Consider the following 17,685-nt stretch of genomic DNA (forward strand, 5'->3'; position numbering starts at 1 on the left):
TGAAGATCCGAAATGCTCGTTACATGTTTTCGATTGCTATGTTTACAGCATGGATCTTTCCTTTGTGTAAGAGCGGTTACTTGACTTTGTTTGTCGTCTGGTTGACCGTGGCAGCGTTATTGTAATGTTCGCGAATGTTCAGGAACGCGAAAAAGGGGAAGATCCATGTTATACTTGATGCGATATCTTTATGCGATTGCTTTAATAATCTCTTAAATGCGACTTCACTTTACATTTTAACGAAAGCGTGTTTGCGCTGACACGCGATTGTCATGATCTCGAACATATGGAATCGTTTGTATTTTGTATGAAGAGTTATGAAGTGTGATTAAAAAGGTGTGTGAGTCACCCAGATAATTTTAATTAAATATTTATAAACTCGGTAATTGGCCGAAATATAGATTTTTAGTTATTCATGTTAAAAGAAGAAGGCGCTAGTGTTCCCGAAGGTCCGTCTGCAGTCAGAATTAATATAAACGTTTTAAAAATTATTTTATACTGAAATAAATAAATATACAGGCTATAAGCCTGTAGCTATAAGCGATAGTTGCTAATTAAGTTTGTCACTCATATATTTCCATCTTGCAGAGGACCTCCGTAACGAGATCAAAGATGTACCAGCTGTGCAGGGTAAAGAGGTTATCTCAAACGCCCTGCCATAGCCCAAGAGCGACTCAAATGTCATTACCGCTGAGAAGTACTTCTTGCCATTTGAGTTAGCATGTCAGAGCAAGTCACCGCGGATTGTGGTGACACAGCACTGGACTGCCTGCATAAGTTAATCGCATATGGCCATCTCACTGACAATGTGCCTGATTCAACGGAGCCTAACAAGCTGCTGATTGTGCGCATTGTCGAGACAATTTGCGGTTGCTTCACCGGTCCACAGACCGATGAGGGTGTGCAGCTGCAGATTATTAAAGCTTTGCTGACTGTAATGACAAGCCAGCATGTGGAGGTACACGAGGGTACGGTACTGTTAACAATTCGTACTGTTTACAACGTTTACTTGGCGTCGCGCAACCTGGTGAATCAAACAACAGCCCATCCCTTACGAAAAAGTAGTACTAGCAATCAGTACTCAGTACTGAGTGAACAGTACTCGTAGTATTGAGAGTATTAGTATGTTAATACTCATGAATACTGCAGAATGGTCGGTACTGTGTCTGTCAGTGCTTACAGTACTGGCAGTACTACAAGCAATAATACTCATTAGTACTCCAAAGTATTGAAGTGGTCAATACTTTATCAGATTAATATTCGGAGTACTATCATGATAGTACTGCCAGTACTGTAAGAAACTAATAGGCACAGATTATTGATAAATTGGTTCTCTAGCACAGTCTTGGTTTTTCAATTGACCAAAGATTTGTAATAAACAGGATTTAAACAGATCTCTTCTACGTGTCACAGGGTACCCTACCTTTCACATTACATGTCACAGTGTACCCTACGCTATGGCTCAATCGACCCCACGCGTGGGGTCCACTGTGACAAACGCAGCATTTCGAAATATCATTATTTTTGCAAAATATTTCTGAAAATTTACTTCTTAAATCATTTACAAACAAAGTTTATTATATTAAACATCGAATAGTCTCATTTATATTATAATGAAGTTATTAAAATTTTTAAATTCACATTTTTAATGTGATTTGAAAAAACGTGGTTCAAGGGTGCCCACTCTCCCCTACTGCGCCTGTACCATATGTTAGTATCTCACGATTATTTGATAAGTACTAAAAGAGTACTGGAGGGAGTACTGGAGGGAGTACTGGTGAGAGTACTGGAGGGAGTACTGGTGGGAGTACTGAATGAGTATTGGATGAGTACTGGGAAGGAGTACTGACGAAGTCAGTATGGTCGAATTTAGTAGTACTTTGAGTACTTATGTCTCCAGTACTTTTACCAATACTTTTTCTAGTATTAAAACCAGTACTACTTTTTCATAAGGGATGCGACTCTCATGCAGATGATCAACGTGATCTTCGCGCGAATGGAGACTCAGGCGGAGGAAGAGAACGTGAGGCTTGATGGGGAACATCAGCAGGAGGGTTCTGTCATAGCAAACGGCGAAACTGAAGCCGAGCTAAGTCCAGAGAATGCTCCTAGTAATGATAACATTGATTCTCAAACAATTGTCAAGAGTATTCTTGATGATGTAGTAAAATCCGTGGTGCCATTGGAAGAGGAAGTCAGTTTGGAGAACGGCAGTCCGGAGGACAACGGTGACGAGGCGGCTGCTGAGAATGACAACATGGTAACTGCGAAATTCACCCATGTGCTGCAAAAGGATGCAGTCCTAGTGTTTCGCGCTCTCTGCAAGTTCTCTATGAAATCGCTGCCGGACGGCACTCCCGATCCAAGATCGCACGAGCTCCGTTCCAAGATCTTGTCGTTTCAGTTACTTCTGGGAATCTTGCAGAATGCCGGTCCAATATTGCGCTCTAACGAGATGTTTGTTATCGCCATTAAACAGTACTTGTGTGTCGCGCTGTCGAAGAATGGCGTGTCTTCGGTGCCGGAAGTGTTCGAGCTGTCGTTAGCACTGTTCCTGGCGATGCTCGCCCGTCTCAAGATGCACCTCAAGATGCAGATTGAGGTGTTCTTCAAGGAGATCTTTATGAACATCCTCTAGACCTCTAGCAGCTCTTTCGAGCACAAGTGGATGGTCATACATGCGCTTACGAGGATCTGTGCGGATGCCCAGAGCGTCGTCGACATCTACGTTAACTATGATTGCTATCGCTCAGCAGCGAATCTCTTCAAGAAGCTCGTCAATGATCTCTCTAAGATTGCTCAAGCCGCTCAAGGTCAAGCTCTGGAGCTAGGTGCATCGCCAAATCAGGTGCGTTATAAGAAAGAGGATGACAGGATAGATGTATTATTTGGAACAGAGAATGTTCTTTTCGAGACAAGCAATATAAAGTTTTGTTTGTAATATTAGTGTCTTGCTCTTTCAGGAGAAATCCATGCGCATCCGTGGTCTCGAGTGCCTCGTGTCTATTCTGAAGTGCATGGTGGAGTGGAGTCGAGATCTTTACGTGAATCACAGCGTGCCAGCGGATCAGCAACCATTGTCAGATCCACCGGATACGACGCCAGAGACCTCGCTACCGCGTTACGGCAGCGCTGGTAGCCTCTCGTCGGCCAACTCCAGTCTGACTGGCAACAAGGAGGTGCCGGACTCGCCGGAGCAGTATGAAGTACAGAAACAACAAAAAGAGTTATGGGAGGCCGGTATCGAGATCTTTAGCCGGAAGCCCGGCAAGGGTGTGCAGTACTTGCAGGAGCAAGGACTGCTCGGTACCTCGCCGGAGGACGTGGCCAGGTGGCTGCACCTCGACAAGACCGCCATTGGAGACTTTCTGGGCGACCATAATCATAACCAGGTGACGAGGAGAGAACAATTGAAATTAATAGACTATACTAATTATAGACATAAATAGCGACCATGGTTGATCAACTCTAAATCATGTTATGATTATTGCGCGATAATTATTGTTAATTAATTAAGATAATGACTAATTTTGTTGTACCGTTTGCACAGGTAATGTACCATTACATCGATCAGATGAACTTTGCCGAACGCGATCTAGTAACCGCACTCAGGTATTTCCTGGAGGGCTTTCGGCTGCCCGGCGAGGCACAGAAGATCGACCGACTAATGGAAAAGTTTGCCAGTCGCTATTGCGAGTGTAACCCTAACAACGGCCTCTTCACGAGCGCGGATACAGAATCGAATCGAAGATAAATTGGAAAGTAATGCTAAAAAGAAGGAAAAGTTTTCCTGCAAGTTTTAGACAGTAATAAATTGTTCTTTTGATTAATTTCAGATACTACCGATGATATATTAGCGAAATACAGAAGAAAGCCAAGCGCAGCTAGCGATACAGCCTCGGTCGAAAGCAATCAGTCCCGTACAAAAGAGGTGGAAGACGAAAGACTTTCAATCGATCCGAATAATGTAGAACTCTCTTATGCTTTTGCGGATGCTAAAAGAAAATTACGTATGGTACTTAGCACTGCTGACCTTCAACACATTCCATGGAATACTTCAGAGGTATTTATTGTATTATTTTTCAATCATGGCGTACAAAACAAAGTGTGATTTTTTTATGGATTACTTAATTACTTAATGTTCAAATATTCGCATATAAAATTTTATTACAGAGACATTGTTGGTCGCAGAAAGAAAACGAACTGGTTGCGTTTTTACAACTACAATTGGCAGAAGCTATAAACCTGCAGGATAGGGCATTAATAGCTCATCTTCATGAAACTTTACGTTGCGTGCGTCTATTTAATGACAATGGATGTAGAAAGCTCTTCAAATCACTTCGAGAGGATTATCAAAAACGATCTCCTTATATCGCATATTTAATCAGATGTCGTCAGGGATTGCTGTCGACATTAGCTCACTTAGATAGGTACTGTTTATATATAAATATCATCTTTGTATGTAATGTATAAGTAAATGTGAGATGTTTAAATGTAAGATGTTAACCGTTTAATAATAATATTTTCCAGATTATGCGTGCGAGTTAAGTGCGATCGGGATGCTATCAATAATCATCTTGTATCCGTTTGTGTGAGGGTATTTTTGGAAAAAAGGAGGCTTTCCTCCTGCGTTTCTGCGAAGAGTTTAAAAAGCTTACGCTAACTGACGAGAAACAGGATCTCGTGAATAATTTTCTAGGGAAGGTCCACGCAGAAATGGACAACGATCCGATCTGGCAATGTACATGAATATAATTATTTATCTCGCAATTAATCTTAGCGGAGTGCTCAGAGACGTCTGAACTTACTTCTTACTTTCAGCGGCGAGCGCCAACCAGTTAGATTTGGCGAGAGTCGTGGTGGAAAGAACCGTCATGGCACGGGCATACCACAATGCGCTCTATCTAAATGAAGATGGAGATATATATAGGGACCAGCTTCTTCACGGTCACATCAAAAAGTTGGCGAAAGTCGTAACTCCAAATCACAAGGACCTACGCATTCCAAAGGTTTATCATTACGAATGCCCCTGGTCATGGGCGCAGGCTGAATTGGCTGTGATATCGGCGTATAAGACTCCTAGGGATAAGTTGCAGTGTGTATTTCGTTGCGCAACTACCATCATGAATCTCCTCTCCATGGCGTCGGAAAGAGGCATACCTGCTGCCGACGATCTGACTCCCGTGCTGGTCTATGTCATAATCAAGGTATGCGATTAAAAAGAGAATATGTGATTTTAGCAAGAAGAGTGATTGTTAACGTGTGCTTAATTTCAGACTAATCCGCTGTTGTTGTATCGACTGTTCAATATGTAGACAGCTTTTACGGGAATCGATTGGAGGGAGAGGAACAATACGCAGTTCTGCGCCGCGATCGAGTTTATTAAGACAATGGATTAACAGTTTCTCAAGAGTATCACGATAAATAAGATTAGATTCGATGCTGGTGATAATGTAGAAATGTATCATAATCATAATTTGACGATTTCATAAAGAAGAAGACCAATATCTTGTGTAAAGCTAGCTGAACAGTTTTATGCTTCCAGTATCTTGATTAAAATTCTTAAATAGCCTCTTAAATAGTCTAACTGTTAGTTCTTTCGCACGTTATTATGTAACATTAGCAAAGACTGAATCAGATTATACGTAAAGTGTGGCTTTATCTTTATTTGTAACTCTATTGTACAATTTCACAGGACATCGAAAAAAAGAAACGTTTAGATATTCTATAATTTATGTGTAAACAATACAGAACTTATAGAGAATTGATAACCATTTAGCAGAATAAACTGTGTTGGCGTACTCTTTCTACATGCGCACCTTCCCCAAGAGCCGAGACTCGAACCAGATCCGTGAAAAATATCGCCACTTTCGTAGAGCTTTTGTACAGTTTTACTCTAGGATTATGTATCAGGAATATCGCGAGAGAAAGAAAGACTTCGGAGATTTTTATCCGAATCGATCGACATAAAGAGAGAGCATAGTAAAGAAGCTAGCTTTCGAGAATTTGAACGCATAATACTTGTTAATACTATGAGCGAATTAGTTTACGTCACTCTGTCAAGCTTTAATATTAAATTACTAATAATATATCGATATCAGTAGTTTAATAATAATACATTTAAAAGCGCTCAATTTAAAAGCAGGGCAATCCTAATAAACGACTGTAAAAAAAATTCAAGATGGAACGCAATGGACAATCCGTTTGCTCTGACATGCTAACTCAAATGGCAAGAAGTACTTCTCAGCGGTAATGACATTTGAGTCGCTCTTGGGCTGTGGCAGGGCGTTTGAGATGGAGGTTCTCTGCAAGATGGAAATATATGAGTGACAAACTTAATTAGCAACTATCGCTTATAGCTACCAATTTACATAAGATGCTCATTGGTCCAGCGGTCTTATGCTATGCTTATCCAACCTATGCAATTTTGTGTGCGATGGCCTTTATTCTGCATCTTTGCCTTGTATATTTATTTATTTCAGTATAAAATAATTTTTAAAACGTTTATATTAATTCTGACTGCAGACGGACCTTCGGGAACACTAGCGCCTTCTTCTTTTAACATGAATAACTAAAAATCTATATTTCGGCTAATTACCGAGTTTATAAATATTTAATTAAAATTATTTGGGTGACTCACAAACCTTTTTAATCACACTTCATAACTCTTCATACAAAATACAAACGATTCCATATAAAAACTTTTATTAATTTATCTATTTCGGCTAAATGCATGGTGTAAAAATAAATAATTAATTACAATTAAACGACTGACTCACAAACCTTTTCAATTGCACTTCAAAAGTCTTCATACGAAATACAAACGATTTCATATAGAGATTCTTTAAAAAGACGTTCATTTCCGGCCAAGTACATACGAATAACGATTAATGATAATTATACGCTATAAACCTTGCTTGATCAATAAGAAACTTATATACGGAAGCACATATCAAAGTATGTTGTAGTTATCAAGAACTAAGCTAACAAAGATTCGGCCTCGGTAAAACGCATACTCCCTCGTCTTTACCAACCGAAGGTTAACAGCAGTCGGGAGAAAAATAGACATGAATAAAAAAATACTAAAATATAAAAATAAAATATAATTCCACTTTTTATTTTATTAAAAACTAGTAGAATTATAAGGAAAATAGTGAAAATGTGTTTATGTTAAAAATGCCGACATTTATTTAATTAACATTTTCTTTACTTATTGATTAACTTACATAACAAAAATATGATAAAATAGCAGTCATGAAATTTATCAATATGAAGGAAATTTACCTGCAAGTACTTGACCGTCATTATTTTCGACATATGTATTGACTTTTATGTTGCTGATTTTTCCATTTAATTAATTTTCTTTTTGCATCTTGTAATATTAATTATTTAATAACATCTACTATGATATTGATATAAGTGTAACATATATATTGATAACAATGTATAAACTAATTGTAAGACTTGACACTATTATAATAGACGAATATCATACATATTGCACAATTCAACTGTATAGTTTTAATTCCTTTACATCAAGATTTCTATATAATTTTAATTAATAATTTACAGTTAACTATAATACTTTATAATTAATACAGCTATTAATAACGGTTAATTAAAACTCTCAATCTTCTATTTTTTCACTTTTTTATTCTTACATGTATATTTATGTGTTTAAATTATTACAATAATATGAAGGCCCGATTGCACCTAAGTCACATAATATTTAATCGTAACTTAATTCACTTTGTGTGTGTGTGTTTCTCTTTCTAACTAACCTTTTAGAAAGAGACAAATAGTGAGTTAAGCTAAGGTTAAATATTATGTGAAGTTGGTGCAATCAGGCTTACGTCAAATATGAAAAATTTTGCTGCTTACCATTTCTTGCTAAAACATTTGCCGCGTACATATTGGAAAAGTACTCTTAATATTATCTCTTATTTATAAGGCACGTTTTCTTTCTTGTGACCAATGTGTTCTAATGACCTCTTACCCGCTTTTTCACGTATTTGAAATAGCTGTTTACTAGAGCCACGAGTGACTGCGTTCAGCAAAACATTTCTTTTACTACGAGTGCGTTCAGAGAACACAACAGTTGCACAACGGTTGAGTAATTTGTCAACGTAAGGGCTCAGACTCAATGAGAAAAATAAGGAATAAGATAAAGGAATAAGGAATGAGGCATGTTGCATCTCACTTTAATGTACGTGTACTGAAGTGAGATGCGACATTCCCTTATTCCTTATTCCTTTATCTTATTCTTTATTTTTGTCATTGTGTCTGAGCCCTAAGGCTGAGTTTCCACTGAGCGCGTCACGCGTCGCGTCGTCTGTCGTTAACCAATCTAAACATCCCGTCACAAGTAATGTGTATCTCGAATACGAACATAGTGCGGACATAGTTATCAGTTATATATAACAATCGGGAACTCCCGCGTAATTGCGCGTTAATTTCTCGTTCAACGATAGCGAGCGGTACATGATTACCTTCCGAAAATCCATTATATGTGAAACACTTTGTAAAGTTGAGTCGACGATCTAAAATAAATGAATCGTTAATTGTTAGACAAAGTCTCAAGATTATTAAACATACTTACCTTCTACTTACCTTGTCCATCGGCGTCGATGATCCATCGTTGTCCAGCGTTGATCCGGTATGCGGTAAGGCGAGGATCCGGGAAGTCAGCAGCGGCGATGATCCATCCGAGCAGGGTTGGGAAATTTGGCGCTGCGAGCAGTTTCTTACGATTCCTACGTATAAAAACGTATAATACGTATAAAACGTATAAAACGTATTATACATGGTAAAACTGTATAGGCCCTATTAAATAACCTAAAAAATCATAGTAAGGTAAACGTCCCAATAGCGGACCATTTAAGACGCCTGGAAAATTGAAATTGAATTTTTATATATATTAACAAATCTTATTTATAAGCGGATACGACGAAACGAAAGCTTGGATTCTCTAGTTTCTGGAAACCATCGAATAATTAGTTCCATCGGTAATAGTTGATTTGATTTTTTCGGAAAATGCGAGAAAAGGAAATGTCCCAGTACCCGGCCATCAGTTTTTGGTTATGTCCCGATATCCGGCCACTCGATGTCCCTATTACCAACCAGTCGCAGATGAAAGCAGAGACAACTTTTTTTATTTCGCGATTTGAGAGGTTACGTTCAAGACTTTTCCAATGTAAACAATCTGCTGACTACATAATAGCAATAACGAACTCGTTCGACAAAGCCAAATTTGTAAAATGTTAGATATCATACTTACTGCGAATAATCGCCTCAGTTTAGCGTAATTTTAAACACACTTTAAGCACACTAGTAAACAATGCCGCACGTCAATGCTAATCATTCGTGTTAATTTCCATCAAGGTTATGGCCGCTGAGTTCGTTGCGTCCAGCAATTGGGACATCACCCGATCGCCTGGTTGTACCAGTATCCAGCCACTTGGTTCGCTATTGATACACCATACGGTTGAAACGTCCGAGTATCCGACCATGCAAATTAACAATTTATCGGCAATTCTAACTAAATTTCGACCCTAGATTTGCATTCTCTACATCTTCCTTAATATAAAAAGCTATAACTTGTTTAATATATTGGATGTACAACTTAATTCGGTCCGTTTTTTTTGCTTAAAAAACGCATTTATTTGAACGATAAAATGAATTAATACCTTATTCAAAGTACTGTCCATCGCTAGCCACTACTTTTTCCCATCTTTCTGGCAATTTATGGATTCCGTCGCGGAAGAAGCGTTCATCTTTTGAAGCCAAGAATGAATCGAGCCAATTTTTGATACCCTGTTCTGAAGTGAAGCGTATTCCAGTCAAAGCGTTCTGCATCGATCGAAACAAATGGTAGTCGGAAGGGGCAAGGTCTGGGCTATAAGGCGGGTGAGCCAGAACTTCCCATCCGATATTTTCCAAATAGTTTTTAACCGGAACAGCAACATGAGGCCGAGCGTTGTCATGGTGAAAGATTATGGATTCGTGTCTGGTCACATATTCTGGACGTTTTTCGGCTATAGCTCGCTTTAAACGGATCAATTGTTGCCTGTAGAAGTCTCCCGTAATGGTTTGACCAGGTTTTAGCAGCTCATAGTGGATCACACCCTTCTGATCCCACCAAATACAGAGCATTACCTTGGCACCATGGATATTCGGCTTCGGCGTTGATGTTCCCGGTTGGCCGGGCTTTACATACGATTTTTTGCGTTTCGGGTTGTCGTAGTGAATCCATTTTTTGTCCCCGGTAATGATTCGATGCAGAAAAGACTTCTTTTTGTACCGTTCAAGCAACATTTCGGACATGCAAAATCGTCGTTCGATATCTCTCGGTTTCAATTTATATGGGACCCAATTTCCTTGCTTTTGGATGTATCCCGCGGCTTTGAGTCGTTTCGAAACAGCTTGTTGAGTAACTTCCAATGTTTTTGCGAGCTCTTCTTGCGTTTGACACGAATCTTGATCGAGTAATGTTTTTAATTCTTCATCTTCAAACTTTTTCGGTTGACCCAAACGCTCTTTGTCTTCAACACTAAAATCACCACTTTTAAATTGTCGAAACCATTCTCTGCAAGATTTATCCGATGGTGCAGATTCACCATACACTTCCACAAGCATTCGATGCGCTTCAGCTGCACTTTTCTTCCAATTGAAACAGAAAATCAAAACTTCCAGCAAATGGTGCTTATTTGGAACGAAACTCGACATTTTCAACGCAGTAAAAATTAAACTTGTTGTGCAAACTCAAAGGCTTGTAAACAATATTTGGTTGACAGATGTTGACACTTCACGATACAGCAAAAATCAGCTGTCGCCGTCAACCATTTATAGCACCTAGAGCCATCTTTTGAAAACGGACCGAACTAAGTTGTACACCCAATATATAAAAAATGAAGGCGACATAGTTACAATTGAACTTTGTCAATTCTTAACAAACTGGCTTACAGATGCGCTTCGTTTCCCGGGGCAGCGCGTGCACTCTCAAGAAACTCGAAAAAATTACTACAAAGAGCGCAAGGATTATTTTAACCGTTGTCCTATGCATAGATTATAAATCGTAGAACTCAATTAAGTGGTTATTTATTTATTTTTATCGAAAAATCTCTTAATTAGGTGGAATATTCCCCTTAGTGGTTGGGAACTGGGACATGGTTGGCTATTGGGACGTTTACCTTAGTATCTGGTTGACGAGTCGACAGTGACGGCACATTAAATACCTCCAAAAAAAAAAAATTGAATACGGACGTATTATTAGTATTGTCATTTAAGTTATATATCAAAAATAATGTAAGTAAAGAAAGTAAATTAAATGATATAGTATAGTCAATCCAAATAAATTGTTAGATATTTACAATTTCTTTTTATTTCTCTAGATTTAAAAATGAATGCAACTAAAACAGAGCAAGCCAAACGCGGGGTTAAACGTTCTCATCTTAATTCATATGAATTATTCAATTCAATTGATTTGGCTTTATCAAAACTTTTCTTTGGTTGCAACATATCTTTTAATGTGGTTGAATCCAATTTATTTAAGGACTTTATAAAACTCCTAAATCCGGATTACAAAATTCCATCAAGAAAAAAGCTTTCGAATCAATTATTAGACAAGGTTCATAATGAAATAACATCTAAAACCGTGAAAGACCATGAAACAGTGGGTGTACTTTTGATCGATGGTTGGAAGAATTCTGCTGCCAACACCAAACTGGTTGTCTGTACAATACATACGGTCATGGACAAGAGTATGTATCTCAATTCATGGGACTTAACTGGCATAAAGGAAACAGGAAATGCATTAACAGAAATTGTGGATGAAGCAACAGAGATCGCTAAAAACAAATTCAACATCCGTTTTTATGCCGTCGTATCAGACAATGCTTCTGCAATGATACTGATGGGTAAATCAGTTAATTTATGGCATGTGACTTGTGCAAGCCATAGCGACAATTTATTAGCAAAGTCTTTGGTCAACAAAAGATTTGCTGAATCTGTGAATCAATTATTGAGAGAATTCAAGCAGCCAGGTCCAGAAAAAGAAATCATTAAAGGTGGAGGACAAAAAATTGTTCTTGCGTGCGAAACGCGATGGTGCAGCTACAGGGATGCATTTCGTTGTTGCCTACACAATTTATCGATAATGCGTCAAATAATAAAAGATCAGAAAATTACTATTAGGACTGAGTGTTCGGAATTATTATTTAGCGAGGACTTTGAAACAATACTTCAAGACGATATATTGATTTTTGATCCTGTGTGTGAATTTATTAATAAATGTCAGCGGTCCGATAGTAATATTGCAGATGCTTGCGAAGAGTGGTTCAAATTAACTATACCAACAGTTAATGATAATTACGAGAAAATAATAGAAGAGAGATTAAAAAAAGTCATAAGGCCATCAATTTTGACTGCCAACTTCCTACATCCTACTTATAAAGGTAGACGATTTATGCATATAGAGAAGTATCGATGTGAAGTCTATAATTTCCTTAGCAAAGAGTTGAAAGTGGAAAACCTATGTGATCATCTCGGCATACAGACTTTTCTTACCCTTACAGAAAAGTATTACTGACTAAATACTTAAAATCTCAGTGATTTAATACTGTCAATATTTATTTGGGAAATACTAGGAAAATACTGGTAGTGATAAATATTATAGGTAGTAATAAATACTATAGGTGAGTAATTTAATACAGGCAGTAATACAATACTGAGCTGCCAGTATTTAATATTACCAGTAATTCACTACTGCGAGTATTTTTAATACAAGCAGTAGCAGGGCTAGGCAGTAATAAAATACTGGGCTCGATGCTTATACCATTGCACTGCTAGAACATGAAAACATTTGTTTAAAAGTTTATATATATATATATAAATATAAAGAATTTTATTATGTTAATGAAAATATTAAAAAACATGTATACATTATATTTATTTTGTTATATATTTGATTTTTGTTGCTTAGCAGCTAATGTATGTTGAGCATGAGAGCAGTAGGAAAATCTCAATGCTCATGTGCTTCTTCAACTTGTCTTTGCTGTTGTTCGCACCCTTTCACTTTTTTGTATCGATAAGCCCTCGACTCATTGTTGAGCTTGGTTTTAATGGCTGCCTTTATTTCTGTTCGAAACTTCTCCTTAGTGGTTGGTGTTACTCCAAACTGATGTAGCACATAATCTGCCGAAACAAGAGCAAAAAGTATTTATTATGCTTCTATCATCATAACGCATATATAATAATGTACCTACATATAAGAACTATATTGAGTTATAGCTATTGTGCGTATATCCAACGAAACAGTTATTAGGAAAATTATTGTACCTGTTATAGCCTCTCTTGCAGCTGGATCCAACATTTTCTTTACATGGGGTTTCTGGTTAGTTTTAGCCAAGAAGTTACATGTTTTTCCTGTTATGCTTGAGTGTGCCATCTCTTCCTGGCTATTCCCATTAGGGCAGCGGTGTAAGAGGAGACACCCTTCTGTTTGTTGAGGCGGCTCACCAGCTTCTTCTGAACCTCCCGCCCTCCAAAACTGATAGTCTGTTAGGAAAATTGAAAGTTAATTTATCCATTGCTGTAATGCATACACAAAAAAAATAAATTATTAACATATTATGCATGCAAAATAAATGAATACCTCCGGATTATCTTCAGGCGGTCTCTGAACGTCTGTAACAATTTGCACAGCATCCACCTCCAATAAATTAATAGCAGTAGTAACTTCTCCACTAGCCGGTAACTCCTCCACTAATTGTAAGTCAGAATTTCTCAATGCAACATCATCTGCTGCTGTAACTGGGGCCTAACAATTTAAACAATTAAGCTTATATATGTGCTCAACGCACAGCATATATTAAAAATAAACCAGCAAGTTATTTCAAAGTAATCAATTAATGTTATTTCCTCGGTTATTTCTGCAATCGAAAAAAATCTTCATATACTTGTACTTTACTGCTGGCATGAGAAACAGGCAGAGCAGGAATACAAGTTGTTTCCGCCACAGTGGCAGTAACACTTGTCGTAGGAGTTTGGCGGAAGGTATCCTAAAAATTGACACAAAAAATGTTGGGTTTATTGTGCTCACACATTGAAACTAAATTATGTAAGTTATTTCGAAGTAATCATATATTAAGTTAAAAAAAAATAAATGTTACAAATAAGGAAGGCTCATATAATAATCATATAATTATCAAATTTAATATACTTGATAGCTATTGGGAACGGGCACACGGCCAATATGGCGGCCATAAGCCGGCTCATATACACGTGGAACATATGTGTGCTCACAAGCACACATATTGTTTCGCGTGTATATAAGCTGGATTATGGCCGCCATATTGGCCGTGTGCCTGTTTTCAATACTGAGTCATCATGGTTGTTGGTGCAAAATAATTTATTTGTTATACAGAAATTTAGGAATTTATTTATTATATAGTCTACATTGAAACATTAAAATGTACATCGTTCTTAAATTCGAGATACTTTGAGTGTACAAAAATCAAGTATATATAAATCTTACAATAGAGAATCAAATTATACGAATTAAATAAGAAATTTTGAAGGATATTATAAAAAAAAGAAATACCGAGAAAAAAAATATCAAGGTTAGTGGCTAACTTTAATTTTTATCTACTGTTATTAACTTTTATTTATTACTGCCATTGAAAAAAATTATCACACATGTACCTTATTGCTGGTATCGTGGATGCTGCTTTTTATATGGCTCGTCATGGTGCTGTGGCTAGTGCTAATCCTGCTTTTACTATTGGACCATGCTAAGGAGGCCAGTTCTTTCTTAAGCCTGTCAACATTCTTGAGCATTGGTCCTAAACCTGCAATTAGATAAAAGCTTTTAATTAAAAACACATCAAAGCATTGGATGTGGATCACTATCCGCAATCTGTAACAAAATCTTGTTACCCTCATTTACACAGCGCAATGCCCTTAATCTCGTATTATCCAGGTGTAGCCTTTTTATATCCAATTCTAGGACGTTAATCTTGTCCACAAGTCTGTCTTTGGACCATTTATATTTAGACTGGTTATCATCATCATCATCATCCTCATCGTCATCATCATCAACCCAAATCTGTATAAAGATTCCGACACCAGAAATAATTTAAACATATTGTAATATATGTTGTACGTATAAACTGGCCTTAAATAGTTGCGTCTAAAGCACAATATTCCTACCTTCTGAATGACCCTACTTTTCTTATCCTTCTTATCAACGTCATTTAAACGGGACAAGATATGAGGCTGGGTGTTAGTTTTCTTAGGAGCAGGTTGCCTCTGTTTCTTATGTTGATGGCTAGTAGTGTCATTTACTGTCTTTTTCTTCTTTTTTGTGATGTTGTCGTCACTGACCTGCTGGTATATATGTGCATATATTGTATATACCCATAGACTTATATAATAGACCGGCCCTGCCATAAGAGGCAGCATGGCAGGATTATTACGATGGAGACATAGCCTTACTGGTAGACCTCTCTTTTTCCTACCTATAGACTTCTATCCTCACCAAGCGATCAAAAGAAAGAGAGATGTCTACCAGTGAGGCTATGTCTGCACCGTTATGCTGCCAAGCTGCTTCTTACGGCAGGGGCCGGTCTATCTATATAAGTTAATGTATATACCACATCCAACAAATAAAATCTTGTCACATAATTGCAATAACACGCAGTTACTGGAATTAAAATGTACTTACATTCTTGGCGAGATCTGTAGGGTCTGATGATAATTCATTAAGGGGGGAATCTCTTTTTTTTCTGCTAAATTTGTCGCTTTTTTCTAATTTTCTGGTGAAGAAACTATACAACGGATCAATGCGAAATTTGACATGTGGATTTATTTATCTTTTATCTATTCACAAAAAAATTGAAAATTATTTCCTCCCAAAAACACGCCTCCCATCCCCCTCGACGCGCGATGATCCCCCAGTTGACGGTGTGCACGATTTGAGTCTTCCCATTAATCCTGCAACAAAAACCCAAGAACATTTTACTTTACACACATGTAGCTATCGTTTGATGAAGCGAAAAAAAAAACAAAAAAAATTGAGGATTCGGTGATGTTTTGAACTCAAAATATCGATTTAGCGATTTTGGCTAACCCACCCAAACACATTTATTTAAATAATGCTCCAAAATAAGATTTCATACAAAACTGAAAGAAAGTGGTTAAACCAATTATATCAGAACACAAGATAGCATAACACAAATAATATCGCATCAAAAACATAGCATATATAACATAAGGATAGGGTCAATTCTTTATTTCGACAAACACAATTTTAACTCAATAAGAAATCCGCGAAAACCTTGTCACCCGCACGAAATCGTAGCGCTAACGCCCTGTACGTACTTGTCTTTCGACGATCTTCGGCTGCCCCACGTTGGGCGCCAAATTTTGTCACGACTTTTTCACTCCCGGAGCGGTCCGGGACGTGTGCCGGATCAAAAGGGGAAAGGAGAGCAGGATGGTAGGCCTCCCCGGTGATTCTCTCGCACCTCCGACACTCCACGAAAAGATTCTAATGTTGGGCGCCAGACGCGTAAATTCGCGTCCGCGAAATCGCGAGAAACCAAAAACGAGACGCAAAACGAAATGAGTCGGTGTGCTAGGGAATGGCTAGCTCGACCTAATAGCAGGGCGGGGTTGATGAAGGGCAGCGCGGTATTCGGCGGGGTGACGCAAAATAATCAAGATCACGAACTCAAGCGGTTAACAGATAAAAGATAACATTTATTCGGTAGAAATTTCTGGATGGAACAGTAAGTGCCAATGTGGCTTTCAAAACAAAAGCAAATAGCAGGTGGTAGATAACGCGGGCGTCAAATTTCGAATACAAAATATGATAACGCGGACGCCAGAAATAAACGGAAAATTACGTTAACTCAGTAAACGCGCGGAAGGCGCAGCAAGAGAACGTGTGAGGAAAACTAAACTTACAAAATCATCGAGATCATATAATTTCACAGCTAATAATAGTAGAAAGGTTTGCGGACAAATCACCTAGAATATCGGTACAAATTACGACTGACTACGACATAACGGAAATAAACGCGAAATAATAGCGCGAAATACCGCGAAATGATAATGCGCCACGCTTGGAGCGCGTGAACGCAAGTTCCCAAACCCGTGCCGGGATTCTGTCGCCATAAGAATCTTACTCTAACGCAAGTAATAATCTCAATCTAACGCAGGGAATAATCTTAAACTAACGCAAAGAGTAATCTTAAACTAACGCAAAGAGTAATCTTAAACTAACGCACGAACGCGACGCGAGTAACGTCCCAACGCAAGAAGGAACGAACGCAACATTTGATATCGCCAGGGATATCCTCACGCGAAGAATAAGGCGCCGGGGCGCTTGATGTAACGCGAAACACTAAACTAACGCGAGAAAATATACGGAATTACTGCGAACGATACTATAACTAACGCGAAATGACCAATTCATCCTAACGCAAGAACGGAGATTACGCACGCGACTCCGATCGAACGCAACACCCGCAATCGTCAGCGATCGTCCAACGCGAAAAATGACGCGCCGAGACACTCGGCATAACGCGAAATGCTCGAATTAACGCGAGAAAGATTACGGAATTACCGCGAGTAATAACGAGACACAACATTAAGTCGACGCGAATGGTATCTTAAGGCGATCCA

General features: G+C 38.2%; 1 protein-coding gene and 1 pseudogene across 1 annotated transcript; both read left to right on the forward strand.

Moving 5' to 3' along the window:
* Positions 1-721: 721 nt before the first annotated feature.
* LOC139776125 (brefeldin A-inhibited guanine nucleotide-exchange protein 2-like) lies at positions 722-5,579 on the forward strand (annotated as a pseudogene).
* On the forward strand, positions 4,717-5,315 carry LOC139776126 (GTPase-activating protein and VPS9 domain-containing protein 1-like). The gene is made up of 3 exons (XM_071712614.1): positions 4,717-4,741; positions 4,822-5,207; positions 5,277-5,315. The coding sequence occupies exons 1-3, from the start codon at positions 4,717-4,719 to the stop codon at positions 5,313-5,315; spliced, it is 450 nt and encodes a 149-aa protein (XP_071568715.1).
* Positions 5,580-17,685: the final 12,106 nt, after the last annotated feature.

Source organism: Temnothorax nylanderi, unplaced genomic scaffold (assembly GCF_030848795.1).
Source record: "Temnothorax nylanderi isolate EJ_2023f unplaced genomic scaffold, tnyl_v1.0 TNYL_tig0112_pilon, whole genome shotgun sequence".
NCBI classification, from domain to species: domain Eukaryota; kingdom Metazoa; phylum Arthropoda; class Insecta; order Hymenoptera; family Formicidae; genus Temnothorax; species Temnothorax nylanderi.